Source organism: Dryobates pubescens, chromosome Z (assembly GCF_014839835.1).
Source record: "Dryobates pubescens isolate bDryPub1 chromosome Z, bDryPub1.pri, whole genome shotgun sequence".
Classification (NCBI taxonomy): domain Eukaryota; kingdom Metazoa; phylum Chordata; class Aves; order Piciformes; family Picidae; genus Dryobates; species Dryobates pubescens.
The window spans coordinates 93,405,697-93,422,754 of NC_071657.1; the positions used below are offsets into that span (position 1 = coordinate 93,405,697).

At 40.7% G+C, this 17,058-nt stretch overlaps 1 protein-coding gene across 3 annotated transcripts in view; it reads right to left on the minus strand.

Annotated features, from left to right (window-relative positions):
- Positions 1–854: 854 nt before the first annotated feature.
- Positions 855–17,058, minus strand: part of PAIP1 (poly(A) binding protein interacting protein 1) — a 28,848-nt gene continuing 12,644 nt past the window's right edge. For all 3 annotated transcript variants that reach the window (XM_054178695.1, XM_009899379.2, XM_054178696.1), the window contains exons 4-11: positions 16,326–16,438; positions 13,645–13,756; positions 12,418–12,543; positions 10,417–10,523; positions 6,433–6,550; positions 6,246–6,300; positions 5,593–5,686; positions 855–1,205 (exon numbers count right to left, since the gene is read on the minus strand). In XM_054178695.1, coding sequence (XP_054034670.1) covers positions 1,112–1,205; positions 5,593–5,686; positions 6,246–6,300; positions 6,433–6,550; positions 10,417–10,523; positions 12,418–12,543; positions 13,645–13,756; positions 16,326–16,438 — 819 coding nt within the window. In that variant the 3' untranslated portion in view covers positions 855–1,111. The remainder of the gene's footprint in view (positions 1,206–5,592; positions 5,687–6,245; positions 6,301–6,432; positions 6,551–10,416; positions 10,524–12,417; positions 12,544–13,644; positions 13,757–16,325; positions 16,439–17,058) is intronic.

Consider the following 17,058-nt stretch of genomic DNA (forward strand, 5'->3'; position numbering starts at 1 on the left):
ATTTACAAAATGTGTTTGTTAAAGTAGCTAACTTCTGGGAAACACTTCCTTCCTTACCCCCTCCCTTCTCCCCACTGTCCAAGGAGTTCTACTTGTGTAACCAGTAACAGGAAACAGTACAACCAGGTTTGGCATCAACAATGTAGTACCCTAGGGAAACTGACATGATTATATGAGGTCAAAAAAAACAGAGCAGCTGGCTTCAGAAGATTGATGAAACATGAGTTTACTCCAACTACAAAATTAATCAAACTATGTAGAATCAGAAGACCAAAGGAAGTTACAAGGGTTGGGAAGGTTAGACATGTTAGATGCTTCAAAACAAACACAATCATATTGAGCACTGCATATACTCAGGAGAGGCTGGTGTTAAACCAGAACTATATTCATATAGTCTTCAAGACTACAAGTTTAAAGGTATTGTTTTGCATGTAGAAGTTGAAACTTATCTGATCCAAAAATCCTGAAAGCACCTGACTTCAAAAATACTTGTCAACATACAACATATTTATTCCAGAAAAAAGCAGCTCTGGACATCCCCTGTTTAAGTTTTTGAAGAAAAAAAAAAAACAAAAAACAAACAGAAATGTTAAACGAACAAAAATTTTCACAAATCACTTATCATAAATCATATTTTTCTTAGAAAAAAAACACCAAAAAAACCCCAAACAATGTCAAAAACAAACCGAAAATTAAATACCAGGTATCTTGTGTATAACAAAAAGGATTAATAAATCCCAATATATACCAAAACAAGCAAACAGGCAATTAAATTTCAATCAAGTTATCCCCATTATTTCCTCAAGGGAAGTTGCACTTGACATTCCCCACTAGGTTTTTAAATTACGGTAATTTTAAAATTATTTTTATTGCAGCCAAAACATTGTTCATATACCTGTACATAAAATAAACTATTATATATACACAACATTTTAAGTTACAGGGTGTAAGTTTACAATTTTTGGCAGATTCTGTTAAACAAAATGGAAATTGTATAGCTTTAGTACTTGGAGAAAGTCAAGTTTCTTATTTTGGTACAAATGTTTTGTGTCCCCATGTGTTCTAACCATATCTAAACTGGCTTAATAAACCGACACTAGTGTGTAACATATCACTGTTTTCTCTTATGTTCTGATTCTAGACAAAACTTTTCAAATGCTTCTTCAATTTCTGGATCCATCTCATCATCAATGTCATCAAAATACCTAAAAAAAAAAAAAGAAAGAAAAAGAAGTTAAGTCTATGCACAGATTTCAGAAACATTTACACAAATGTTAAGAATAAAATGGAGCTTTATAAATAGCAGTTAGCTATGACATTTTCTGAAGAGGTGAAGGGGGGAGGGGGACGGAATTTTTACTGGCAAAGTGAACAAACCTCAAAGCAGCAGTATCTACAAATAGCTACAGTGTTCTTTCACTGGTTTAGATCATCTTATGCTGTCCAGTTCGTAAGACAGAAAATGCAATACTGCAACTCAAGCTTCCTCAAATTTAACAGTGCCTCTGTATTAATCTATTTGCAGAACAATTAGCATCAGATTAGTGTAATTTTCAGTTGGTCAACATCCTGGCTCAAATACTGCATGAACTATTTTTTTTTGCACACTAAATAATGTGGTGGGTGATGTGGTGGTCGGAGGCTGTTTAGGGGCCAGTGACCATGAAATAATTGAATTTTCGGTATTTGGTCAAACTAAGAGGGGCAGCAAGAAGACCTCCACTCTGGACTGCCGGAGGGCGGACTTCAGGTTGCTCAAGGAAATAATTCAGAGGGTTCCTTGGGAGAAAGCCCTTAAAAATAAAGGGGTCCAGGAGGGCTGGACCTGCTTCAAGAAAGAGCTGATGAAGGCTCAGGAGCAGGCTGTGCCAGTGTGCCGGAAGAGGAGCCGCCGGGGCAGACGGCCAGCCTGGCTGTGTAATGAACTTTTAATAGAACTAAGGGAAAAAAAGAGGGTGTATAATCTTTGGAAGAAAGGTGAGGCAACCCATGGGATGTTTAAAGAGGTTGCTAGGGCATGTAGGAGGAAAATTAGGGAGGCAAAAGCATATTTGGAACTTAAACTGGCCTCTGATGTGAAGGACAACAAAAAGTCCTTCTATAAATATATTAATAGCAAGAGGAAGGGCAGGGACAACCTCCACTCCTTGGTTGACATGGAAGGAAATGTTGTAACACAGGATGAGGAAAAGGCAGAGGTACTTAACACCTTCTTTACCTCAGTTTTTACTAGCTGGAAAGAACGTCTACCAGACAGCTGGCCTGCAGAGCTGGCAGAGGGAGCCAGGGAGCTGCATGGTTTCCCTGTGTTCCATGAGCAAGTGATAGGAGCTCTCCTCAGCAGCTTAGACCCCCACAAGTCCATGGGACCAGATGGGATCCATCCTAGGGTGCTGAGAGAGCTGGCAGATGAGCTGGCCAAGCCACTCTCCATTATTTTTCATCAGTCCTGGCTCACTGGAGAGATCCCAGCTGACTGGAAGCTGGCCAACGTGGTACCCATCCACAAGAAGGGCCGGTTGGATGAGCCAGGGAATTACAGGCCTGTCAGCCTGACCTCAGTGCCAGGAAAGATTATGGAGCAGGTCATCCTGAGTGCAATCACACAACACTTAGAGGATGGCCAAGGGATCAGGCCCAGCCAGCATGGGTTTAGGAAGGGCAGGTCCTGCCTGACCAACCTGATCTCCTTCTATGATCAGGTGACCCGCCTGGTGGATGTGGGGAGGCCTGTGGATGTAGTCTACCTGGACCTCAGCAAGGCCTTTGACACCGTTCCCCATAGCAAACTCCTGGCCAAGCTGTCAGCCCATGGCTTGGATGGGAGCACACTGAGATGGGTTAGGAACTGGCTGGAGGGCCGAGCCCAGAGAGTGGTGGTGAATGGTGCCACAGCCAGCTGGCAGCCAGTCACCAGTGGTGTGCCCCAGGGATCAGTGCTGGGCCCCATGCTCTTTAACATCTTTATTGATGATCTGGACGAGGGCATCGAGTCCATCATCAGTAAATTTGCTGACGACACCAAGCTGGGGGCAGGAGTTGATCTGCTGGAGGGTTGAGAGGCTCTGCAGAGGGACCTCGACAGGCTGGGCAGATGGGCAGAGTCCAACGGCATGAGATTGAACACATCCAAGTGCCGGGTTCTGCACATTGGCCACAGCAACCCCATGCAGAGCTACAGGCTGGGGTCAGAGTGGCTGGAGAGCAGTCAGGCTGAGAGGGACCTGGGGGTGCTAGTCGACAGTAGACTGAACATGAGCCTGCAGTGTGCCCAGGCAGCTAAGAGGGCCAATGGCATCCTGGCCTGCATCAGGAACAGTGTGGCCAGCAGGAGCAGGGAGGTCATTCTGCCCCTGTACACTGCACTGGTTAGGCCGCACCTCGAGTACTGTGTCCAGTTCTGGGCCCCTCAGTTTAGGAAGGATGTTGACTTGCTGGAACGAGTCCAGAGAAGAGCAACAAAGTTGGTGAGGGGTTTGGAACATAAGCCCTACGAGGAGAGGCTGAGGGAGCTGGGGTTGCTTAGCCTGGAGAAGAGGAGACTCAGGGGTGACCTTATTACTCTCTACAACTACCTGAAGGGAGGTTGTAGACAGACGGATGTTGGTCTCTTCTCCCAGGCAAGCAGTACCAGAACAAGAGGACACAGTCTCAGGCTGCGCCAGGGGAGGTTCAGGCTGGATGTTAGGAAAAAGTTCTATACAGAAAGAGTGATTGCACATTGGAATGGGCTGCCTGGGGAGGTGGTGGAGTCGCCATCACTGGAGGTTTTCAGGAGGAGACTTGATGGGGTGCTTGGTGCTGTGGGTTAGTTGTTTGGGTGGTGTTGGATTGGTTGATGGGTTGGACGCGATGATCTTGAAGGTCTCTTCCAACCTGGTTTATTCTGTGTATTCTATGTATTCTATGTATTTATATAGAAAACCTGCATTCCTGGGTGCTGCTACATGACAGAAGGCAACCGTCTCCTCACCTCCTTGTATCTGCATTATATAACTTTCTGTTACATGGTAATCAGCCTTCTGGAAAAATATCTGTCTTATTTAGGTCACAAAAAGGACTGGATCCTACTAATGGTGGCAAGAATCGCAGAGTGTGGAAACTGAAGTCTTAATTTCAAAAATCTGGGCAGGGAAGGGAATCACTTCAGCTTTCTTTTTCCCCCCCAGTTACTGACAAGTGACTTGCATATGCTTTGTTTTCTCTAGGTCCAACTGGAGCACTCATTACCACAAACTAGGATAACAGAGTTGCAGCTTGAATGTGCTAAGTCTACATCATTCTTAACAGCTTTAAAAGAAAAAAAAAAAAAAAAGAGTCAACAGCTGTTGACTCTCCAAAAAACATGCTTTAATTTTAGGTGCTCAGTTTATTATCTCCTGTGCCTTAGTTCCAAACAAGGGAATCAGCACATCTCATCTGCACAGCAGCCAGAAATAGTGTGTTTCACACAAAGCCACCCTAAGTGCCACAGAAGTGTGTAAGGAAAGTTTTTTGTTAGTATCATGCACTTAAGAAGCAGAATACGTATTTATTTGTTCCTTCTTCCTTGTACACATGTACACTTGAGAAAGTATTCAGTACAGAACCCTTCCCCCCTGATGTCAGTCATGAGAAATACCTGACAGGATCAACATACTTTTGCCTAAGCTTCTCTTAAACCTTCACCTCACACAAAGGTTGACTCAGAGAGTCTTCTGAGTGGCATTCTTTGGTTTTGCTGGGTGGGCTTTATTTTTTGGGTTGTTTGTTTTTAACTGTCTCCATTAAATTTGCTCTAAACAGTGTGGTCCACATAGGTCTTTCCCTGTCTCCCCCAGTATGAGCTTGTTGATTCCTCATGAATCTCTAATTTATCTTCCAAAGTTCCTGTTACTCCCCTCAGCTAGGTGCAATCTGGAAAGTTTTCTAATTTACTAGCAAAACCACTGATGCAGGCTCGAACTCTTATTGCACAAACAACACTGAAAATGTTCTTAGGTATCAGCTCATGATCTCGAAGTGCTCCATCAACCGGGGGAGTACAAAGCTCAGAGCAATTTATTTTTGACCACATTTCTTTCATGGGTTTCCCATTCTTATAGTCTGGTGTCAGTCATCAGGCTATACTCCTGTCCATTACCTCCCCCTCTGCCCTTAGGTTGCTCTTCTTGTTCTACAAGAACACTGAATAGCCATTTAACTGAGGAAATACTACATATCCTGAGAAGAGAAAGTTAAGTTCCTCCCTTTCAAAGACTCCATTTTGTAATCATCTCATCCCATGTTCACTGATCAGATGAATTCATGTTGCCTCACTACCTAAACACTTGAAGGTCTGGTGCTTCATTTTGCTTGCAAATTCTTATTTAAACACAGAAGGGAGTATGATGGTAACATGTGTTTAGATATTTGAAATTTACCTACCCTAACTGCATTGGACAAGTATAAAACGTGTTTCAAACTTGTGTGATAACACCAATCTACGTCCCAAACTTTGTAGATTGTACGGCTAAATAAGAATGGTATTTAGTTTAATTTTTGTCAACATTGAATTCTTAAGTAGAAGTAAGTAGTATTAAAAAAGTCCTATCACTCAAAAAGAAAACATACGGATCCCCAGGTCCTGATAGATCAGTTCCATTTTCTTCGTAATCTGGAAACAAATCCTCTCTTTCAAGCAGCTCTTGGTATTTTTCTTGGTAATCTGCCAAAGTAGAAGTGAGAACCAAGTAATACACAAGACTAGTCCTCTAAATTAAAATAGACTGATACATCCTACTTAATGAAATCAATGGCATGAAACATATTAAGAGAAAAACTCCTGCTACAAACTCTCTCAGGACATCAACCAACCTGTAAGAGTATCTATCCTTCAGAGAAGTGTAAAGGTAATCACAGATGTCTTTCCCTATTGAGCTCAGATGACAGGAAAGAACAAGAAAGAAAACCCCTTTTGCTATTAAACACAACAAAAACTTGAAGATTTCTGGCTTTCTAGAGGTACCAAGTGCCAAGGGCTGTGCCACAAATTCTTCTGAACTAAATGAAAACCACACATTCTTGATTTCAAACATTTATCTTCTTTAAATGCTGAGTAAGGCATACATTACACAAAGCCAGGAATTCAGGCATGATTTTGTCTTTTAAACTGTATGAGCTTTAGATTTTTGAAGAACAATTTTATGTACTTTAACAAGACATACACTTAATGATAACTTTCTAAGTGAGACTGAGAAAACAAGTATACTAAGCTTGTGACATACCCGGATCTGCTGCAGTGAACGGAACACCATCAGAAGTGTAAAACGTTGGCTCATTCTAAGAACAAAGTTATAGTAAAAGTTATATGCATTCTGAGACAGTTGTTTGCAGTTTTCAGCAATGTGATTGTTTATGTACCAAACAAAATTCACATTAAATTAAGGATCTGAAGTGTCCACACAGTCTTACCATAAAATAGTTTGGATCATTTTCAGGGGTAGCTTCTGTGTGTGAAGAAGTTCCATGCACTCTACCCCAGTTACTTGCTCGCAGCTCTACTAGTTTCAGAAGCATGTGTTTCACATCTCTGAAACAAAGAGAAGCACTACAAAAATCAGAACATTTTGTGCTAATCCAGAAGTTTGACTTCCATTATCCTACAAATACTGGATAGTCAAATCTTCTTCCCCACAATGAAGCCACGAAGTGGACAAAGTTAGGTCCAGTCTGCAGATAATTTTGGTATTTTCCCCAGCAAGTCTAGATGCTTTGTGTACCACTTAAGAAATAGCAGTTTAAGCACTGAGAAAGCAGCGAAGATATCTAAAGAGTGGGTGCCCAGACTATGTGGACAGACCCTTCCTAATGGTGCTCAGTGACAGGACAAGGGGCAATGAACACAAACACAGGAAGTTCACTTAAACATGAAGGAAAACTTCTTTACTCTGAGGGTGACAAGAGCACTGGACAGGCTGTCCAAACACATTGTGGAGTGTCCTTCTCCGGAGATCTTTAAAACTTGCCTGGATGCACTCCTGTGCAATCTCATCTAGGGGAACCTGCTTTAGCAGAGACATTAAGAGTAGATGATCCACAGAGGTTCCTTTCAACCCCTACCATTCTGTCATTCTATGCCTCTGTGGTAAAGGAGCCCAAATTCAACAGAAATGGCTCTAGTTTTTCCTCAAGACACCAATTCTGCGGCACAAATCCTTCTCTGATAGAAGTACTACAGAAAACAGGAGGATGATCTTCAAATCATATTTTAATCACCTATTTTATGCTCCTGACTTAGCCATCTTAATGGCACTGAAATTTTGCAGTCAGTGAGAAGTAATCTCTTCAATAGATTAGATACTATCAGCACCCATTTAATCTCTGAAATAAGAGGAATTGCTTTATTTTTAAAAGCAAGTTCATGGAGAAGAGTCCCATTATGGAACAAATGAATAAGTAAATGAAACCTTCTGTTGTTTTCTCTATTAAACTAGGTTTGTGCTTCTGTGCCTTTGAAGCCTCAGCCTGTGCTATCAATTTTCTCTGGTTCCTGAAGCAAAACTTCCCTCATCATCCCTGAGAGCAACTCATTTACAACCCACAGATGCTATGAACTACCTGTTGGCCTCCCTCCATATGGCAGGAGACTAGACAGTGTCTAGGTCATGTGCAAGAAGCTGAAAATAAAATACAGCAGGATCAGATAAGTGTCCTGCACACAAAATTGCATGATTGCAAAGTAAGAAACAGAATGCATTAGCTTACCACTCATTTTTTTCCAAGCTGCTGTAAGACCCTGCCAAAAATGTATGCTCTCCATAAAAAAACCCAAACAAACCCCACCACCACCACAAAGCATATTCCATTTTGCCTTTGTCTCTATTGTGATTTGTAGATATCTAAACCAGTGAAGATTCTGGGCAGCCTTGGTTGTAGCAATGAGGTGATAGAGTTCAGGATCTTGTGTGGTAGGAACAAAATACCAAGCAGGATCACAAACTTGGACTTCATTAGGGCCAACTTTGGCCTTTTCAGACAACTACTAAGGGGAATCTCATGGGACAGGGTACTAGAAGGTAAGGGGGCCCATGACAGGTGGTTAATATTCAAGATCAAGATCAGAGCATTCCAACAAATAGGAATTTGAGAAAGGAGCCAGGAGACTCACATGGATAAGGAGGGAACTGCTGAGCAAACTCAATTGGAAGAGGAGAGTCTACAGATCATGGAAGGAGGAGCTGGCTGCTTGGGAGGAGTGTAAGACTGTTGTCAGAGGATGTAAACAGGCAACCAGGAAAGCTAAGGCCTCCTTGGAATTCAACCTTGCAAGGGAGGCCAAGGACAACAGAAAGGGCTTCTTTAAATACTTTGCAAGAAAAACTAACACTAGAGGCAACATAGGGCCCCTGTTGAATGAGGTAGGTGCCTTGGCAACAGAAGACACAAAGAAGGTGGAGTTACTGAATGCCACCTTTATCTCCATCTATACTGCTGGAGAGTGTTCTCAGGAGCCCAAGATCCCTGAGGTCCCAGAGGAAGACACAACAAAGGAGACATTTTCCTGGGTTGATGAGGACTGGGTTAGGGAACAGTTAAGTAATGTGGGCATTCATAAACCCATGGGTCCTGATGGCACGCACCTGTGGGTGCTGGGGGAGCTGGCAGAGGTCATTGCCAGACCACTCTCCACCATCTTTGGTATGTGACAGCAGACAGGAGAGATGCCTGGAGACTTGAGGAGGGCAAATGCCACCCCAATTTTCAAAAAGGGTAAGAAGGAGGACCCAGGTCAGCCTCACCTCCACCTCTGGAAAGGTGATGGAGCAACTTATCCTCAGTACTGTACTTAGACATATCAAGGACAAGAGGGTCATTAGGAGCAGCCAATATGGTTTTACCAAGGGGAATTCATATTTGACCAACCTGATAGCCTTCTATGAGGACATAACCAGGTGGATAGATAATGGAAGAGTGGTGGATGTGGTTTACATTGATTTCAGTATGGCATTTGACACTGTCTCCCACAGCATCCTTGCAGCTAAGCTAAGGAAGCATGGTCTGGATGATCAGGTAGTGAGGCGGATTGGGAACTGGATGAAGGGAAAAAGTCAAAGAGTTGTGGTCAACTGTAGTTGGAGGCCTGTATCTAGTGGAGTCCCTCAGGGGTTGGTACTGGGACCAGTACTATTCAATATATTCATCAGCAACCTGGATGAGGGCACAAAGTGCACTGTCAACAAGTTTGCTGATGACACCAAACTGGGTGGAGTGGCTGACACACCAGAGGGTTGTGCTGTCATTCAGTGAGACTCAGGCTGGAGAGCTGGGCAGGGAGAAACTCAATGAAGATCAACAAAGGCAAGCGTAGAGTCTTGCACCTAGGGAAGAGCAACCCCATGTATCAGTATGGGTTGGGGACTGACCTGTTGGAGAGCAGTGAAGGGGAAAAAGGCCTGGGGATCCTGGTGGATGGAAGGATGACCATGAGCCAGCAGTGTACTTTTGTGGCCAAGAAGGCCAATGCCATTCTGGGATGTATTAGACAGGGTGTGGCTAGTAAGTAGACAGGTTCTCCTGCCCTTCTACTCTGTCCTGGTGAGGCTGCATCTGGAGCATTGTGTGCAGTTCTGGGCCCCTCAGTTCAAGGTCAAGGAATTGCTTTAAACAGTCTGGAGCAGAGCCACAAAAGTGATTAAGGGAGTGGAACATCTTCCTTATGAGGAGAGACTGAGGGAGCTGGGGCTCTTTAGCTTGGAGGAGACTAAGGGGTGATCTCTTTAAGGTTTATAAGTGCATGAAGAGTGAGTGAGTGTCAAGAGGATGGAGTCAGCTTCTTCTCAGTGATGCCCAGTAACAGGACAAGGGGCAATGGGTGGAAGTTGAGGCATAGCAGTTTCATGTAAGAATGAGGAAACATTTTTTTCACTGTGAAGGTGATGGAATACTGGAACAGGCTGCCCAGGGGGTTTGTGGAGTCTCCCTCTCTGGATGTGTTCCTGGGTGATCTACTCTAGGTGATCCTACTCAGGCAGGGGCATTGGACTAGATGATCTTTCAAGACCCCTTCCAACCCCTGACATTCTCTGATTCTGTACTACTGTGGAAGTCAGATTGGTAAGTCAAAACTATGAGCTATCACCACTATTATCTCTTTGTATATGTATTTGCTCTTTGGGTCTAAAACAGTTATGAAAAAGTTCAAGACCTAAAAGGTTAAAAATAAGGTTTTTTAGAGTGGAACACACATCTGAGAAGACATTAAATACTAAAATGAAAACAAAAACCACCCCCATCAAATAATTTCCACCACCCCCAATCTGGGAAGTGACCCAAAAGTCATCTTATGGTAAATTCATTTTTTTCAATTTAGTAAATATTTTGGGCATATTCATTCTGCTTGAAGATTAAGGTGTTCTCTTTAATACAAAATCAAAACACGACACAAATTTATCTCACCTGCTACAGTTTGCATCCAACACAACATTTTCAATTCTCTGAATCATTTCATTCATATCATTCTTTCCTTTTTCTTTCCAGGCATCTTCTAAAACTGAGCCTGTCAACTAAAGATAAGAATTTTTTAAAAGAAGATTTCAGAGCTTTAATAAACTGTCAACAGAAGAGATTCTATAATAATTTGCAATATTTAGATGCTCCATGTGACTACCTGAGGGATGAAGCTCCCAACTACATCCATCTTTTTGCCAAATAGATTCACAAGCCTTGTAAATAATTGCTTTCAGACTACACACAGTATGGTAACTCTACATATAATGTTTATGTAACCTAGAAGTTCACAGCCACTTACTCCTGCAGTTCTGAATTTGAAACAAAGTCTCAATGACATCATGGGTATTAAGTACATGCTATGAAAAAGACGACCTTACTTCTGCATATACCACCACCAGATTACCTGAGAGTAATAGTTTAATAAACTTTAGAAACACTTCAGTCAACCTAGTACTAGACATACCAAAGAATTTAATCTAGTTGTACATAAAAGGAGCCAGGAAGCATCTGATGAAACTAGGCTGAATTTTTATACAAAAATGAGGCTGCAGTTGCCTCTGGGACAGCTTTAGCAGCAGACAATCTAGAACTGCTGTGAATGACAGTATTTTAAGAGTAGGTACTACATTGCACAGTAGAAGCTAGATCAGGAAAGAATTACTTTGCTACTGAGATCAAAGTTAATAGCAATTCCTCGTCTACTCAGCATAAACATTAAGTGACCCAAAATGGAATAGCACCTTATGATTCAAAGGCATAAAATACAAAGATAAAAGCAAGCATCTGAGGCAACAGTTGCCTGGTATTCCCAGTTTTCTACTGCTGTCCTAACTTGATCCTATATAATTAGGTAATAAGCATCAAGAATGTTTAATTAAAAATAAACTTATTGCAAAGCAAACAGGTGAAAAACCTAACCCTATATTAAATGAAAGACAACAGGATACATTTATTGCTTCATTAACAATACCAAAATTTCATGAAGTAACCCAGTCTAGCTACAGATACACTCCTACATTTACAGATATACTACAGGACATCACAAACCACTTACATTAAAGAAAATAAAATACTTTCTATAACACCTTTTAGCTTAAGCAACCTGTTATGAAATAACTTAGATCACTGACTTATATTTTAGAGTGGATGTTGTGAAGCCAAATATGTATTTCAAAAATGTCCACAGAAATAGAGAGACCTTCACCTTCTGTGGAGAACTATTTAAAAAAAGCCCAAACCAAAACAATACAACAAGAAATCCACAGCAGCACTGGGAATCTTGCTGATTTGTGTACTGTCCTTTTCAAAGGTCCTTTGGTGGACCTTGCTTTAGGGAAGCACTGCCCATGCAAGGCCTGACCACAGCAGTGAATACACTCACTGAATGCAACCTCGTACTTGCATGCAGCTTAAACAAAAGTCTCAAGTTGTAAGACGTAAATCCTGTATTCGCCTTTTACTATATAAAACCACTGGCAGGACTGGAATTCAAGATAATGCTCATCACAGTAGTAATGACGAGGGCAAAGTAGAAAATAACTGATACCACTAATCTTTTGTGACAAAACATGATAATCCCAACCACGGAGTGTGCTTCAGAGCAGATAACATACACAAACTCCCATGATTAGTTTGAATCGGTTACAATTCTCTCCCACAGCAGAAGGAGCAAAATGAGACCTGAAGGGACTCCTTTGTGCCTCGGTTTCAGTTCTCCTGATTTTGTATGCATGCAAACAGAAATGCATTTTACTTTTGCCGCAGTATGTTACTTTGTTAGCTCAGTTTCATAATGGTACTAAGGAAAAAGAAAATTAGTTTGCTCTGCTAATGATGTAATGCATAAACCCCTGTAAACTCTTTCCCATTGGAAGCTTACTTCCCTGCTTACAAAGGTAGGAATGTTAACATTTTTTTTTTCTCTTTATTTTAGAACTACTCTCTCACCTTCAGCAGTTTCACTGCACATATCAAATTACTGTCCACAGGATTAGAAAAGAGTGCATTTAGTAATTCCCGAAGGCCTTCTTGAAGAACTTCCGCTCTCATTACCTGTCCCTTTGTTCCTTTAATCTGCAATTAGAAATTCACAGTCACCTTTAGTCTCTTGAATGCTGTATGGTCTGGTTTGTGATCAACATAGTTGAGCTCTTCAGTTGGAAGAACACACCAAATACTGTATCTATTTTACATAACATACTTAGAATAACATCCTTAGAATTCTGACAGATTAAAAAAATACTTCTCTACCATTTTGTTTCTTTGCTGAAAAATTGCTAAGAAATCTGTCTGGCAAGTGGTCCAAACAATTCTGAATTCCCAGAACCTCATACTATTTCCAATACTATACTATGTATTCTCTACAGAGTGCCTTATATAAGTAAGCTAAGTAGTAAGAAAATCACAGATTTCTTTTTTTAATGGTATACTCCACAGAACTGGACAACTTCTCTTATTTCTGGCAAGTGGAAAGGAGATTCAAAGCCCACTTATGAACAGACGACTCAATGATTTTCTTTCCTCGTGCCAGCAGAATATTTTTACAGTGTTTGCTTAAATCAAACCATTGGAATAATCCAATCAAAACTGCATTTTTAAGTATACTACAGAGTAAGTTTACAAAGAAGTTTTAAGTGTATGTTTACTTTTTTGTACATCTATTGATAAGATTTCATGCATAAGTCAAGGACTTGACATTCAGAACTATCTTTAAAGGTCTGCATTTTTTATTGCTCATTTTGAGGATTTCCACATCTTCCTCAAAGCTTTGATAATAGCTCCTAGTAGTGGCTAAATATTGAGTTACACAATCCTAATTTGCCTCTCCTAGGTTCTTATGTTTAAGTTGGTTAAGTGTAGTAATTTGGGAATTTTCCAGTCAAAAATGAATACTAAAAGCTTCATTTCAAAGGTGGCTTATGATTGGTTCCTTTCATGAATAGTTACACTTTTGTGCTTTTAGTTGTGGTTTTTTTTTTTTAAATCTTTATACACTCTTTTCTAATGATCTTGTCCTTTATCTATTGCTTTGACAAATACTGCAATAAAACTGTTCTTCTGCTTAATTTCCCCCTCCCTTTAGAAAAACACCTTGAACTATATTCTGTTTCAGAGCCTACCTAAACACAGTAAAAAATTAACAAACCACCACCTCATGTGCAACTTTATTCTTACCTCTAGGTTAAGGTAAAGTTCAGCTAAGAACAACACAAAAGCATGAAATTGTTTTTGAGTAGTCTCATCGCCTTTGGTAGCTTCATCTCTGTTTTCATACTCCGTTCGACATCTGTAAACATTAAAAATGATGAGCACCAATAACTTTGATGATAGCGTTGAGTGTTTATGGGTAAGAGAGAGAGCTGGTCAACAAGGCAGATACCACAGCTGGAGTCTGTTATAAACTGCAGAACCAGGATAAACAGGGAGACAAAACAATCAGCTGGTAGAACTTCCACACATCACTACCACTTTTTCTTGTGGGAAGCTTCAGGTTACGAGATTTCTGCTGGAAATACAGCACAGCAGAGAGTAAGTAGTCTAGGAGGTTCCTAGAACATGTGGAAGATTAATTTCTGACAGAGCTGATGAGTAAGTCAGCTAGAGAAAACTCTCTGCCAGGCCTGTTGTTCAGAAACAGGACTTGTAGATGTATAAGAAGGTGATCACTTGGGCACAGCAACCAATTTTCAGTTTTGAAGAAGTAAGGAAAGGGCTCAGCAGAACTATTACCTTGGACTTCAGGATGACAGACTTTGACCTTTTTAGAAGACAAAGTCCTTTGAGAGGCAAACCTGAAGGGCAAAAATGCCCAGGGATGCTGGGCATTCTTCAAAAAGAAATCTTAAAATAGCAGTAGCAAATTGTCTAGCTGTGCTGAAAGATGAGCTGGGGCAAAGAAAGCAGCAAGGCTAAACAAAGAGCTCTGGCCGGAACTCAGGAAGAAAAGGGAGGTCTACGGAATTGCCTACAGAAGCAGCGACAAGCCACTCAAGAAGACTACGAAGATTTTGTGAGGCTCTACAGGGAGAAAGGACCAAAGCACAACTAGAACTTAATCTGGCTAATGCCACAAAAGACAAGAAGAAATGCTTCAATCAACACAACAGCAGAGGTTCAGTTAAGACTGAATGCCAAGTCCAGCACTTGGCTCTCAAAAACCCCATGCAATGCTACAGCCTTGTAACAAAGTATCTGGAAAGCTGCCTGGAATACAAGGACCTTGGGGTGTTGGTCAACAGTCAGCTGCATGAGCCAATGGTGTGCCCAAGAACACCCAAGAACATCCTGACTTGATACAGAAATGGTGAGTGTGACGAAGCACTGGAACAGGCTCCTTCTCTGGACACATTCAAACCCCATCTGGATGCATTCCTGTGCTGATTGCCCTAAGTGATCCTGCCTTGGCACAGGACCTGGCCCCAATGACCTCTGGAGGTCCCTTCCAACCTCAAATGTTCTATGATACTGTGACTAGGAAATCGAGTGGTTGCAGATGCCCCATTCCCCAAAATGTTCAAGGCCAGGCTGGATGGACCTTTGACAAACCTTATTTAGTGGATGTCCCTGCCCATGGCAGGGGGGCTAGAATTACATGACCTTTAAAGGTCCCTTCCATCCCATGATTCTATAATAGATACACAACTACAGAGGATTAAGACATGTCAATTAGGTATTTTTTCTAGTATTCAACAATTGTGCCAAATATACACAGGATTAAGAAATATTTGATGTAAGAAGCCAGAAAACTTCTAATGAATTCTCAAAGAGTTACATAATAGATTAGGAAACACTAGAGAAAGTGAAAAAAAAGAAGGAACTGAAATACAACATTTCAGGTCCCATTTTAAGGTTGTTCAAACATCCTGTCGCCCCCATTCCATCCAGAAGATCAACAAAAACATAAGCGTCTTTGAATTTGTATCTTCAGGGTGTTAAAATGAATGTTATCTACCACACTGGCTTCAAAAACCAAGAACCAGTTACTCATAAAGGAAATCCCTGTTAATGTTGGATTAAGTAACAAACAGTTAAAAACCTCAGAAAACCAAAGTAGTATTTTGAAGGTATAAAGTCTCATCTGCTTTGGGACAAGGGAAAAAAAGCACTTCCATCTTTTTCATAAGGTATGACTCCTCATAAAAGATCATCAGAATGCACTGCAGTTGATGTTTATCACGCTTTTTGCCGCTATATACAGTTGGACTAAGTGAAACTTTTAAAAGAAGCAGCAACTTTGAAGCTTAGAAACTCAGAAGCTCTTGAAGGAAAATACCTAATTATTAAAGAACTCTAAAGTATTAGTGCACTACTTCTTCAAATGTTATACACTAAGATTTAAAAGGAAATACAGCCATTTTTAAAATGTTGCATTTTTGCCAACTACAAATTACAATCATTGAACTGCAAAACCCCAGAACTCTGCAGTAACTAAAAATAAAACAAACAACCTTATCCTTCTGGATTTTATGCTGACCAATAAAACTTTATACAGCAACTGCAGCCAAAAAAAATGAAGAAAAAAACCCAAAATTAAATAAGTCCTGGCAAGGGAAATGACAAGGAGAATACATGTATGTGCATCTAGTTTAAAGTTGACTAGACTTCAAATTTACCCTGTAATTTGTGAATCAGTCTTGACATACTCAGTTTAAGAAAGCCTACACAGCTCTGACTGGGATCTTATTTTTGATACTAAAATATTTGAAAACATATTTTATATTCAGTACATATCTGTGTTTTAATCTAACCTTCCATTTTAAGTATATACATCTTTGCACATGATGTTAAGAGATAGAAAAATAGGGAAGACATGCAATCCAAGAAAGCAATTGACTTAATGACATGCTGATACTGACCTTTGAAGTAACAGCTGTCGGAAGTTCCCACTTTGTGGACTAATGGTGAGATGGTGAGACAGATAGTTACACAACCGTGCTCCCATGTAAGAAAAGTTTGGGACAGATGTGGCCTTTTGAAAAAGTAGTGGAAAAATAAATTATTCATATAACTCATGATTAGGCTATCAAGACATACCTTTAAAAGCTTTTCTGAGAACTGTTTCACAGCAGTTGATTAGGTAACTAAAGAGCAGAAGATTAATAATTACTACTTGTCATGCTAAGTCTATCTATTCAACACCTTCAGCACTTAGAAGTTCATTATACTGATTTTGTGGCTTTAAGAAAATTGCTACCATTATGCCACATGTCCTCTACTTCTCCATTGTGACCTAGAACCAAATTGTGTCTGAAAATCACTAAGAAACTGTTCATACACAGAACCCACTGACACTAGAACACCTTTTCCAGGGCATGCATTCCCTCAAAGAGCAATGAGTACATAAAAACAAACAAAAGCTGCCGTCGTTCAATCTATGACCTATGTATTGCAGAATCTACTCCTGGCAATAGTGAATACCCAAGGACATATATTTACTTGCCATGTTTCTGTTTTATGTCCTGTACATGCCCCGGCAATATGCAGAAGAGCAAACTCCTGATTAAGAGGTTAAAATTGAATCACTGCAGTTACCAGCTCTTGTTAGGTCTTTTTCTCCTACAAGTCTTGTAACTTTTGAACATTTACATT